The 13,191-nt window shown below is 48.1% G+C and overlaps 1 protein-coding gene across 2 annotated transcripts in view; it reads right to left on the bottom strand.

Annotated features, from left to right (window-relative positions):
* Window positions 1-8,943, bottom strand: part of RFX8 (regulatory factor X8) — a 59,665-nt gene extending 50,722 nt beyond the window's left edge. For both annotated transcript variants that reach the window (XM_088841631.1, XM_055400599.2), the window contains exons 1-2: window positions 8,870-8,943; window positions 4,362-4,485 (exon numbers count right to left, since the gene is read on the bottom strand). In XM_088841631.1, coding sequence (XP_088697757.1) covers window positions 4,362-4,485; window positions 8,870-8,943 — 198 coding nt within the window. The remainder of the gene's footprint in view (window positions 1-4,361; window positions 4,486-8,869) is intronic.
* Window positions 8,944-13,191: the final 4,248 nt, after the last annotated feature.

The following is a 13,191-nucleotide window of genomic DNA, read 5'->3' as shown; positions in this document are numbered from 1 at the left end:
TGATGTCAAATAACCCATCAGCTTACAGATTCACCCCCAGACACACACCCAAGAGAATAGCTCCATGTGCGCAGTAGGAGACACACGTGAATATTCATAACAGCAAAATCGGGAAACAACCCAAATGCTCATCAATAGGGGAGCGAACGAGTCAACTGAACTATTACGCAGCCGTCAAGTGAATGTAGAGGAGTCTTGATGTACGAGTAAGTGGAACAAGTCCCCAAAGATGACACATAACATGATCCTCCTTCTAAAAAAGTCAAGCCACAAAAATTAAAACTGGGCTTTTTGAAAGAAATGCAATCTACAAAATAAGTCAGACAGAGAAAGCCAAAGATGGTATGATCTTGCTTATATGCGGAATCTAAAAAACACTGACAGAACAAAAGCAAAACTAAAAACAAACAAACTCACTGATCACAGAGAACAGACTGGTTGCTGCCAGAGGTCACAGGAGGCATAGGGCACGGGCAAAATGGGTTAAGGGGATCAGAAGTTTAAGAAACAAAGAAATGATATAAATGTACTAAGATTCTATTTAAAAAGGCAAGAAAGGGACTTCCCTGGTGGTCTGGTGGTAAAGACTCCATGCTGCCAAAGCAGGGGCACGGGTTCCATCCCTGGTTGGGGAACTAAGCTCCCACACGTTGCAGCCAAAAATGTTTTTTAAAAAATTGTAAGGCAAGATAATGATGAAGGGGCTGATGGTTCCCAGGAGCTGGGGAAGGCAGGGAGAGGGGTTTCTGGCCACATGGTTCCTATAGGGTGGTGGATTCACAGATGCTTATCATATTGTTTAAAAGAACAAAAGAACCCGAGAGAATCAGGCCGTGAGTGGATGGAAGGTGAGGGCATGTCAGGAACCAGTTCCACTCTGTCCACTGAGGAACACGGAGAAAGGCAGCAGACAGGAAAGGAAGAAAGACTGGAAACCGGAGGGAGGCTGGACTGACACCTCTGTGGCCCGTGAACAGCCTTCTTATCCCCAGGTCGTTTCAGCACCAGCTAGGGGGCTCCTGTGGGGGTCTGATCCTGCAGGCTGTGAGCTGCCCCAAGGCCTGCAAGGAGCCAGGTGGCTTTCCATCCGCCTGTGCCCTGCTTGCCAAGCACGGATCCTGGGGGAGGACTGTTTGCCCAGGGGAAGAGTCACTTCCTTGTAACGGACACATAGAAACACGCTGCCCCCTCACAGCTCTGAGTCCCAGGCCTGTCTCTGCCCCTGGAGGGCATTCTGTTCTCATACAAAGCTCCCAGCTGGAGGTGACTTTTAAGGGCTTGTCATGGATATGGAGTTGGACCAGGGACCTCCAGGGTCTTTTGGGAGCACAGGAGACTTTTGAGGGAATAACAGGTGGAAAGAGGTCTGAATGAAGTCAACTGAATGAAGTCCATAATGAAGTCAACTAACCAAGCGTTGTAACAAACAGGCTGTGGGAACCTTGACCTTAGTCACTCGTGGTTTGTTCCTTGACTTCTGATGCTACCTGCCTTGGCTGATGGCTGTCACAAGACCAAGCATTAAAGATGCCAACTGTTTCCTCCCACCCACCTATCCTTCCTGCAAACCTCTCTTGCCTGCAGATGGTTACAGTCAGGCCCTGGGGCAGAAGGTCAAGTAAAGCATCTTGGGAAGCAAGCACCATACAAGAGCAGCCATCATGGGAAATTGTGACACTGGGGGAGGAAGCTGGCTTCTGGGATGGGGCCTGGAGCAGGCCTGGCAGAAGCAGCAGCATCATAGTGGTTAACAGACACACCAGAGGGAGACAGGAGATGCCTGGTGACTTAGAATCTAGTCTAGGTTGTCTGAGAGGGAACCCACCAGCCACAAGTGGCCACTGAGCACTTGAAATGGGCTGGTCTGATTGATGGGCTGTACACGTAAAGGGTCCATACAGTTAAGGCTATGGTCTTCCCTGTAGTCATGTATGGTTGTGAGAGCTGGACTGTTAACGAAGGCAGAGCACCGAAGAATTAATGCCTTTGGACTGTGGTGCTAGAGAAGACTCCTGGAAGTACCCTGGAGAGCAAGGAGATCAAACCAGTCAATCTTCAGGGAGATCAACTCTGAATACTCACTTGAAGGACTGATACTGAAGCTGAGGCTCCAGTATTTTGGTCATCTGATGCGAACAGACGACTCACTGGAAAAGTCCCTGATGCTGGGAAAGACTGAGGGCAGAAGGAGAAGAGGGTGTCAGAGGATGAGATGGCTGGATGGCATCACTGATGCAATGGACATGAACTTGGGCAAATTACGGAAGATGGTGAGGCACAGGGAGGCCTGGTGTGCTGCAGTCCGTGGGGCTGAGAAGAGTCGGACATGACTAGGTGACTGAACAACGTGTAAAATAATGCAGCTGATTTTTGAGATCTAGCATGAAGAATGAACAAAACAACTCAGTGAGTTTTAAATACCAATTCCATCTTGAAATGATAGTATTTTGAATATTTGGGATGAAATTTATAATCTATAAAATCAATTTCACCTTAAAATTTTTTAAAGGAGGATCTTGAAGCGACTTAGAACCAGCAGCAGCAGCAGAATATTTAAAAAATTATATATCTGGCTCCTGTTACATTTCTATTGGGCAGCACTAGATTAAATTCTGTGAGGTCTGGTCAAACTTCTTGTAATTGGATTAAATGAGATATCCCTCTAAAAAAATTCTCCTTTCGAGACCTTTGGTGGTCCAGTGGTTAAGAATCCACCTTCCAGTTCAGGGGATGAAGGTTCAATCCCTGCTCAGGAACTAAGATCCCACACGCCATAGGGCAATGAATCCCAAGTGCTGCAATTAGAGGAGCCCACGTGCCACCATTAGGACCCAGTGCAGCCAAAATAAAATTTAAAAAATGTTAACAATCAAAATCATCCTTTTAACTTATTTTGAGTGGATTCTGTCTGTTCTTGAAAACCAGACTGAAGGTAAATATGATGCAATATGAAAGCTATTATTGTTACTTTAATAACAATTAAACTCTGTGATTCTAAGAATTCTTTCCATCAACAAATCATATTGGCTGTCTTCCAAATGCACCCAGGATTTGACCCCTACACACCTGGGCTTCTCCCGCCTCCCAGAGTTGAGCCTCTGATCCTCTCTCCCTGGTCTCTGCCCTCCAACCACTGCAGCCTCCTTGCGGTGTCAGCCCCCTCTGCCTTGCGTCTTTGACATTGGCTCTGCCTGCTCTGCTGTTTGCGCATATAGCCCCATACTCACTGTTTCATCTTCTGGAAGTCTGGACTCAAATGTTACTTCTTGCCTCCCCTCAAATTACAGGCCTTCCCCTAACACACACACCCATATACACACGCACACAGACACACACACACGGATCCTTTACTCTTTCTAGTCTACTTAGCATTTACACAATCTAACAGACTATATATTTTATATTCTTTATCTGTCTCCATCAACTGTGACATATTAATAATAAACACAGGACTTCCCCAGTGGTCTAGTAGTTAAGAATCTGCCTGCCAAGGTAGGGGACATGGGTTTGACCCTTGGTCCGTCCGGGAAGATTCCACATGCCACAGACCAACTAAACCCATGTGCCACAACTAGTCAGCCTGCGCTCTAGAGACTGTGCTCTGCAACCAGAGAAGCTACTGCACTGAGAAACCCGAGCATCACAAGCAGAGAGAAACCCTGGCTTGCTGCATGCAACTACAGAAAGCCCACGTGCAGACAAAATAAATACGCAGAGTAAGTTTAAATAAAAAAATAATAAGCGCAGTGGAGGCAGGAATCTCTGTTCTCTGTTAACTGCTGTACTCTTGGCATCTAAAACAGGACTGACAGTAGAAGTTGCTCAATGAATATTTGTTGGATGCAGAGGGTCTCAGATGGGCCATCCTTGTACTAGTGTTTGCTGCGTATTGCGTGGTCGAAACAAAGCCCCTGACAGAGCCCTTAACCTCCAGAGGAAACCTTTGAGAGCCCAAGAGTTCTCTAGATATGAGCAAATTGTGGGACGGATCAGCGGTCTGACCTCACAAGGCAGCTCTTAGAGCTTGTGGGGTCCTGAGCTGCGGCTTGTCTCTGAAGGGAACAATGGCCCGGCAAGCCTGGCTGAGTGCTGGGGCTCCCTGGGGCTGCCAGAGCTGCATTCTCTCTGGTGAAAGTAACCCCACCCCTTCCCCTTCCTGGCCCCTCACTATGAAGTGTGGAAAAAGGATGGGATGGCTTTGGGAAGTGTCAGGAAGTAGGCTAACCATCTGGCTGGTTTCCAGGGTGAAGCCGGTTATATCCACTTAGACCCAAATAAATCCCAGCATTTCCTCATTGATTATTAATAACGTGCATACTGTTTTACTCAGTGGACACTATATTTTTATCTTCACAACATACCTTCCCAAACATGGCTGGGTTGACTTGGTTCTGAGCATTCTGCCCATAGGTCTCCACGTAAATCTCATACATGAGGCAGCGAGGCACACTGTATCCTTCGCAAATGCAGAAATTGTCAACCAACCTGGGGGTGGGGTGGGGAGGAAGAGCAGGAAGAGGAGGCTGGCACCAATGTTTCTAGAGCAAGACGCTTTGATAAGGGTCAGAGACAAGGGTGGATCTAACTCAGTGAAACATCCTGAGTTTATTGAATGAATGCCATGGCTTGTCTGTTAGTATCTGCAATGTACCCTTGTGTGCTTAGCCCAGAGTTAAGTATCAATATGTCGATTGTGACTTTAGACTTCCAACATGCTGCAGTATTGTTGCTTTCATATCGTTTTGGTGTGCAGGCATATTAACAAGAAGCCCAAATTATTGGGTTCAGCAGATACTGCTTCACGTAACTTTACAAAGGTGGCAGCCAAGATCTCCATAACTATGACACAGAGGATTGATTACTCACCAGGACACAAAACAAGGCCACTCCCCCTGCCTCCGTAGAGTCAACACCCCTGGGGGTAACAGCTACAGCCCATGTGGCTTCCCAGTGCCCATGTGCCTGTGACCTGGGACATGTGTACACAACCCTCCTCTCCCCTGTTTCTCTGAAACAGTTGCTTACATAACTGTTAAACCCAAGGGACTTAGGACGGCCATTATATTTTGATTCATTTTTAAAAATTAATTTGTATTGGAGTGTAGTTGATTTACAGTTACATAAGTTTCTGCTGTACGGCAAAGTGAACTAGCCATAAAGTGTTAGTTGCAACCCATGGACTGTGGTCCACCAGGCTCTTCTGTCCCTGAGGTTTTCCAGACAAGAATACTGGAGTGGGTTAGCCAATTCCTTCTCCAGGGGATCTTCCTGACCTAGGGATCAAAACTAGATGGCTCAGACGGTAAAGAACTAGCTATACATATACATATATCCCTCTTTCTTGGACTTCTTTCCCATTTAGGTCACCACAGACCACTGAATAGAGTTCTCTCTGCTGTGCAGTAGCTTCTCATTAGGTATCGATTTTATACACAGCATCAGTACTGTATATGGGTCAATTCCAATCTCCCAATTCATCCCACCGACTTTCCCTCCTTGGCGAAGCCAGCACAGTTTTTAAACACAGAAGCATTTTTTAGGAGGGAATTTACCAACAATATGGGCTTCCTTCGTAGCTTAGTCAGTAAAGAATCTGCCTGCACTGTAGGAGACCCAGGTTCGATCCCTGGGTTGGGAAGATATCCTGGAGAAGGAAATGACAACCCACTTCAGTATCCTTGCCTGGAAAATCCCATGGACAGAGGAGCCTGGTGGGTTGCAGTCCGTGGGGTCGCAAAGAGTCGGGCATGACAGCCACTAACACTTTACCAACAATGCATCTCCTTTCTTACCGATGACCTACAGCTTATTTTCTGGGACGAGGCACGCTGAGACCTAAACTGACTTACCTTGCAAGCTAGAGGCCACAGTTGTTAATCCCATCTGCTTCCTGGAAGGAGGAAAAGTCAACACATGGGGATGGAGGGAAGCTTAGACCCTGTCTTGATTTCCTCAGGTAACAAACTACCATAGGGCAGATGGCTTTAAGCAACAGAAATGTATGCTGTCACAGTTGGGGAAGCTGGAAGTCCAGAAACCAGGTGTCAGCCAAGTCAGTTCCTCCTGAGGCTTTGAGAAGCATGTGCTCCATCCTTCCCTCCTTGCTGCTGCAGATGCCAGGAACCCTTGGCCTTCCTTGGCTTGTGGATGCTCCATTCCAGTGCCCCCAAGTCCAGTGAGATCTCCTCTTAACTGGTTACATCTGCAAAGGCCATCTTCTGACATCCTCCGGGACGCCAGGCTGGCTCTCTTACAAACTGAGGGGTTCTGTTTGTTTGTTTTTTTAACTGTTCATTTTTTAAAATTCTTATAAAATATATACACAATATAAAGCGTATTTTAAAATGCAGAGATCAGTGCCATCAAGTATCTTCTCATTACTGTGAAATGATTGGTGCCTTGTTGTACATCACCATCCATCCAGAGAACCCTGGCTGTCTCACAAAAATAACTCTGCACCGGCCATAAACACTCTCCATTCCCTCCCCTTGCCTGTGTGTGTGCGTGTGCATACTAAGTCAGTTCAGTCGTGTCTGACTCTTTGTGACCCCTACAGACTGTAGCCCACTAGGCTACACCATCTATGGGATTCTCCAGTCAAGCTGGAGTGGGTGGCCGTGCCCTCCTTCAGGGGACTCTCATCTCTTCAAGGTTCTTGCATTGGCAGGCCGGTCATTTACTGCTAGCACGTCTTTGGAAGCCCCCAAACCCTGCCAACCACCATTCTTCTTTCAGTCTCAATGAATTTGACTCCTCTCAGTACCTCATATAAGTGAAATCATACAGTGTTTATCCTTTTGGGACTGGCTTATTTCATTTAGCATAATGTCTTCAAGGTTCATCCATGTTGCTGTCTGCATCAGAATTTCCTTCCTTCCTATATCTGAAAAATAGTGCATTGTATGTATAGACCACATTTTGCTTATCCATCCGTCCACTGATGGACACTTGGGTTACTTCCATCTCTGACTAGTGTGCATAACGCTGCTATGAACATGGGGGTACAAATATCTGTTCCAGTTCTTGCTTTCAAGGGGAATTGCTGGATAACACGGTGGTTCTCTTTTCAATGTTTTGAGGAATCGCTATAATTTTCCATAGTGGTGGCACCAATTTACATTCCACTGACAGTGCGCAAGGGTTCTAATTTCTTCATGCCATCCAACTATCTCATCCTCTGTCGTCCCCTTCTCTTCCTGCCCTCAATCTTTCCCAGCATCAGGGTCTTTTGCAATGAGTCGGCACTTTGCATCAGGTGGCCAAAGTATGGGAGCTTCAGCATTAGTCCTTCCAATGAACATTCAGGGTTGATTTTCTTTAGGATTGACTGGTTTGATCTCCTTGCAATCCAAGGGACTCTCAAGAGTCTTCTCTAGCACCTCATAGACTGGATACCTGAAGAGCAGTCCTCCTGGGGAAACTCTGCCCCTCCTCACCTCCTGCCCTCCCAAGCTTGAAAAGCACAACCCCACCCCAGGATCCCAGGCCTGCGGGGGCAGAACTGGTGGCACAGGACTTGAACACCATCCTGCTTTTAGGGCACCAGCTTTGTGGGCAGCCTGCATCCCACCAGTTTACAAATGACCTGAGGAGAAGGTCCAGGTATTTTTTTGAATCTCAAATCATTCTTTAGAGTCTCTAGACTTTTTCCAGTCCTAGAAAGTCTAACTGACTAAAGGGTGACCTGAAAATTGACAACGGCCTCCTCAGAGCCTTTTTTTGTAAGAAGGTTGCTGATACGATGAGGGGTCTGAGTAAGTGTCAAAGCAGAGTCCTGCTGGTAACACTGAAAATACTGTGTGTACTATGGGTATTGTTCTCAACATTGTTAAATTATTTTAAAACATTAAAAAGTATTTATTCTCTTGATTTTCTTTCTAATGCCAGAGAAAAGACATCAAGAATCTCCTTTTGGAGAAAGGGGGTGACCAATTAAGACTTTTGGGTTCCAATCACAAACATACTGTTCATTTTTCTATCTCACCCTCTGAAACTTTTCAGAAAATCTTTCTTGAGAAACACACCTTAAAACTTAAAAAGAGAAGTAATCAGATGTCTACTCGTTGTTCACCTTCTAAAGCGAAGGTTTTAGGGCTGGTTTCAATTATTTTGCTCTTTAGGAAGAGCTACAAACCCCTGAGTTCATCAGTCCCAAGGGCTGCCGGTGGTTTTCTTCCAGTTTCTTCTTCCTCTATTTAAATAGCCAGAAGTGAACTTCACAAGCAAATGTGGAGCGCATTGTTAGAGCTAAAAAATGGCTTTGCCTTAGAGAACTTCTCAGGTGGAATGGCACACTCTGAGAACACACTTCCTCTCCTGGCCTAGCCGGGTGCTCTCCATGTACACGGAGGCCCAGACCCACCACCAAACCCTCGAGGGCAGGCTGGATTACTTCCTTCAGGGAAGTGTGACCAACAGGGAGCCCCTAGGTGGGAAACCCAAATGGCCGATAGTGTGTGTGTGTCTCTGTGTGTGTGTGTGTGAGTGTGTGTGTATACCCAAATGGCCGATAGTGTGTGTGTGTGTGTCTAGCCCCATCGTGTGTGTGTGTGTGTGTCTGTCTAGCCCCATCCCACTAGCAGTAAGTGGGAAAACCACATGGCCCATCGTGTGTGTGTGTGTGTGTGTGTGTGTGTGTGTGTGTATGAGTGTGTCCAGACCCATCCCACCAGCATTAGAAAGTGCTGGTCCTTCCCGCGTGGGAACGGCTGTCCTTTCGAGCCTTTTATCTGCCGTGGGCGCAGGCGGTGGCCCCTGGCATTTGGACGGAGGTTCCAGGGGCAGCAGCGGAGGGAGCTGTGCCCGGCTTCCTCGCCGCCCTCTTCTCCCCTCCCGTCCGCCGGGCGCCCCCAGCCCCCGGGCCGCTCACCACTGGATGATGCCGCTGTGCAGGCCCCGGCCGCCCGCGCCGCCCAGCGGGGAGGCCGGCACGCCCTCGGCCATGGCTAGACCCGCCCGCTGCTCCCAGGAGGCGAGTCCGCAGCGGCACCGTCGGGCCGCCGCTGCTCCTGGGTGTTTACTTTAGAGCCGGGCGCGCGGGGCCGGGAGGCGCGCGGGGCCGCGGGGGCCGCGGGGGCGCGTGGAGGTCTGGCAGGGGCGGGGGACCTCGGGGGCGGGCGTGGTTGGAGGAGGGCTGGAGAGCGCGGGGTGGGGGGCTGCTGGGGACGGTGGGGGGACTCGTAGGGAGCTGGGCTGGGGGCCTGGAGGGTCTGGGGGGGCCCCAGGTTTGCGGGGCCGTGTCCTTGCCTCTCCCAGGATCCAAGGACCGTAGAACAGAAATACACGTGGCGCTCTTCCCCCTTCCAACCAGTCACACAACACACAAAACCCAGTGCACGCACCGAGTTTAAGTCAGGTCAGGGCATCTGATGAACGGTGGTCCTCAACCTTGACTGCGCTTTGGAGTTACTTGGGCACATTTCAAAGATGTAGCCTCCCGAGAGACACCCCCAGAAGGTCTGAGGTTTGAGGGGAAGGCCTGCTCAAACCCACTTTTATAAGCTCCTCAGAGGTTGGTGATCCTAACCTGTGACTGGGGTGAGAACCTCTGGTGCTGGGAACTGGAGGGAAGGGTGGTGGTGGGGACTCCAACTGGAGCCTAGTGAGGCCCCCTGCCCTAGAGGAGTCCCTGGACCTGCAGCCCTGCCCTAGGGGTCCTTCCCTCAAGAACTATTTAATTACTACCTTTGGGTGAGACCAGTTGCTTGCTCTCTCCTAACCCCACTTCTCAGGGACCTGGCATGTGTGTTTAAGTATTAAAAATCCCATGGATGGAGGAGCCTGGTAGGCTGCAGTCCATGGGGTCGCTGAGAGTTGGACACGACTGCGCGAGTTCACTTTCACTTTTCACTTTCATGCATTGGAGAAGGAAATGGCAACCCACTCCCATGTTCTTGCCTGGAAAATCCCAGGACGGGGGATCCTGTTGGGCTAACGTCTATGGGGTCGCACAGAGTCGGACACAACTGAAGCGACTTAGCAGCAGCAGCAGCCCATAAATGTAGGGCATGTGGCAGGGACACAGGCTCAGTCAGGCCACTATTACTTGGGCCCCTGACAGCTCCAAAGTCCCTAGGAAGGACTTCTTCATCTAGATTAAAAACACATTGGACAGCTGAATGATAAGAACAGTCATGTCTGACTCTTTGCAACCTCATGGTTGCAACCCACCAGGTTCCTCTGTCCATGGGATTCTCCAGGCAAGAATACTGCAGTGAGTTGCCATTCCCTTCTGTAGGGAATATTCCCGACCCAGGGATCAAACCCAAATCTCTCGCATTGCAGACAGGTTCGTTACCTTCTGAGACACCAGGGAAGCCATAAGAACAATAGAATAGCCCAGTTGAAAAATGAGCAAAAGATATTGTTCTCCCTAAGAAGATATCCAGATGGCCAATAAGCGCAAGATGCTCAGCATCATTAGTCATTCAGTTCAGTTCAGTTCAGTTCAGTCGCTCAGTCGTGTCCGACTCTCCACGACCCCATGAATCACAGCACGCCAGGCCTCCCTGTCCATCACCAACTCCCAGAGTTCACTCAAGCTCATGTCCACAGAGTCGGTGATGCCATCCAGCCATCTCATTCTCTGTCGTCCCCGTATCCTCCCGCCCCCAACCCCTCCCAGCATCAGACTCTTTCCAGTGAGTCAACTCGTCACATGAGGTGGCCAAAGTACTGGAATTTCAGCTTCAGCATCAGTCCTTCCAATGAACACCCAGGACTGATCTCCTTTAGGATGGACTGGTTGGATCTCCTTGCAGTCCAAGGGACTCTCAAGAGTCTTCTCCAACACCACAGTTCAAAAGCATCAATTCTTCGGCGATCAGCTTTCTTCACAGTCCAACTCTCACATCCATACATGACCACGGGAAAAACCATAGCCTTGACTAGACGGACCTTTGTTGGCAAAGTAATGTCTCTGCTTTTTAATATGCTATCTAGGTTGGTCATAACTTTACTTCCAAGGAGTAAGTGTCTTTTAATTTCATGGCTGCAATCAGCATCTGCAGTGATTTTGGAGCCCCCAAAAATAAAGTCTGACACTGTTTCCACTGTTTCCCCATCTATTTGCCATGAAGTGATGGGACATCTGCCATGATCTTAGTTTTCTGAATGTTGAGCTTTAAGCCAGTACTTTGGCCACCTCATGCGACGAGTTGACTCACTGGAAAAGACTCTGATGCTGGGAGCGATTGGGGGTAGGAGGAGACGGGAACGACAGAGAATGAGGTGGCTGGATGGCATCACCGACTCTGTGGACATGAGTTTGAGTGAACTCCGGGAGCTGGTGATGGACAGGGAGGCCTTTCGTGTTGTGGTTCATGGGGTCGCTAAGAGTCGGACACGACTGAGCGACTGAACTGAACTGAACTGAAGCCAACTTTTTCACTCTCCTCTTTTATTTTCATCAAGAGGGAAATGCCAGTCAAAACCTGTGCTGATTTACCATGCCATACTCATTGAGATTTCTATTATTTTTAAAAAAGGAGTAAAGATAAAGAGTGTATATTGAATATAAACAATTGTATCAGTTCATTTACTCGGTTGTGCCATCCCAAGCATGCTAGCCTTCCCTGTCCATCACCGAAGAATTGTATATAAAGTATATACACATAGAGAGAGAGGCTGGGGGAGGAGAGATGGAGAGTTGTGGAGTGGATACAAAATTTCAGTTTGGGATGATGAAAAAGTTCTGGAGATTAATAGTGGAAATAGCTGCATCACAATGTACAAGTACTTAATGCCACAGAATTGTACACTTTAAAATAGTTAAAATGGTAAATTTTATGTTCCATGTGTATTTTCCAGTAGTCATGTGTGGATGTGAGAGTTGGACTATAAAGAAAGCTGAGCACCGAAGAACTGATGCTTTTGAACTGTGGTGCTGGAGAAGACTCTTGAGAGTCCCTTGGACTGCAAGGAGATCCAACCAGTCCATCCTAAAGGAGATCAGTCCTGAGTGTTCATGTTGAAGCTGAAACTCCAATACTTTGGCCACCTGATGCGAAGAACTGACTCATTGGAAAAGACCCTGATGCTGGGAAAGATTGAAGGCAGGAGAAGGGGATGGCAGAGGATGAGATGGTTGGATGTCATCACCAACTCAATGGACATGAGTTTGAGTGAACTCTGGGAGTTGGTGATGGACAGGGAGGCCTGGAGTGCTGCGGTCCAAGGGGTTGCAAAGAGTCAGAAACAACTGAGTGATTGAACTGAACTGATGGGTATTCTACCAAAATTTCTAAAACTGTCAAAAAACAGGTCAAAACAAGAAACCAGGCACCACCAATAACACCACATGTGTATTTGACACCCATTTCTGGAAGCAAGGCAGAGATTCAGTCCACAGACAGTGTCAACTGCCTTCCATGTGAAAGCACTGTGATGCAGTTGTCAGGTGGTCCCCATTGTCAGGGTCTCAGGGGAAGGCTCCAAGGCAGTCCCAGTGGAGGCATCATAGGATGTTCACTGCAGAGTCTGAGCCTTGAGGTTTGATGAGGTCAATGAAACTGACCCCAGTTGGTATCTGACTCTCCTTTGCTGAGCTGTGCCAAGGACCACCCTGGTCTTAAAACTTGGGGAGGTTTTTTTGTGGGAAGGTAACAGTTGAAGCTCAACATTCAGAAAACAAAGATCATAGCATCGGGTCCCATCACTTCATGGGAAATAGATGGGGAACAGTGTCAGACTTTATTTTTTGGGGCTCCAAAATCACTGCGGATGCTGATTGCAGCCATGAAATTAAAAGACGCTTACTCCTTGGAAGGAAAGTTAGGACCAACCTAGACAGTATAGTAAAAAGCAGAGACATTACTTTGCCAATCAAGGTCCGTCTAGTCAAGGCTATGGTTTTTCCCGTGGTCATGTATGGATGTGAGAGTTGGACTGTGAAGAAAGCTGATTGCCGAAGAATTGATGCTTTTGAAATGTGGTGCTGGAGAAGACTCTTGAGAGTCCCTTGGACTGCAAGGAGATCCAACCAGTCCATCCTAAAGGAGATCAGTCGTCGGTGTTCATTGGAAGGACTGATGCTAAAGCTGAAATTCCAATACTTTGGCCACCTCATGTGACGAGTTGTCTCACTGGAAAAGAGTCTGATGCTGGGAGTGATTGGGGGCAGGAGGAGAAGGGGACGACAGAGAATGAGATGGCTGGATGGCATCACCGACTCTGTGGACATGAGTTTGAGTG

This window comes from Moschus berezovskii, chromosome 11 (genome assembly GCF_049115385.1).
Source record: "Moschus berezovskii isolate FMDL1 chromosome 11, NW_MosBer_1.0, whole genome shotgun sequence".
Taxonomy (NCBI): domain Eukaryota; kingdom Metazoa; phylum Chordata; class Mammalia; order Artiodactyla; family Moschidae; genus Moschus; species Moschus berezovskii.
This window is presented reverse-complemented; position numbering and strand designations above follow the sequence as displayed.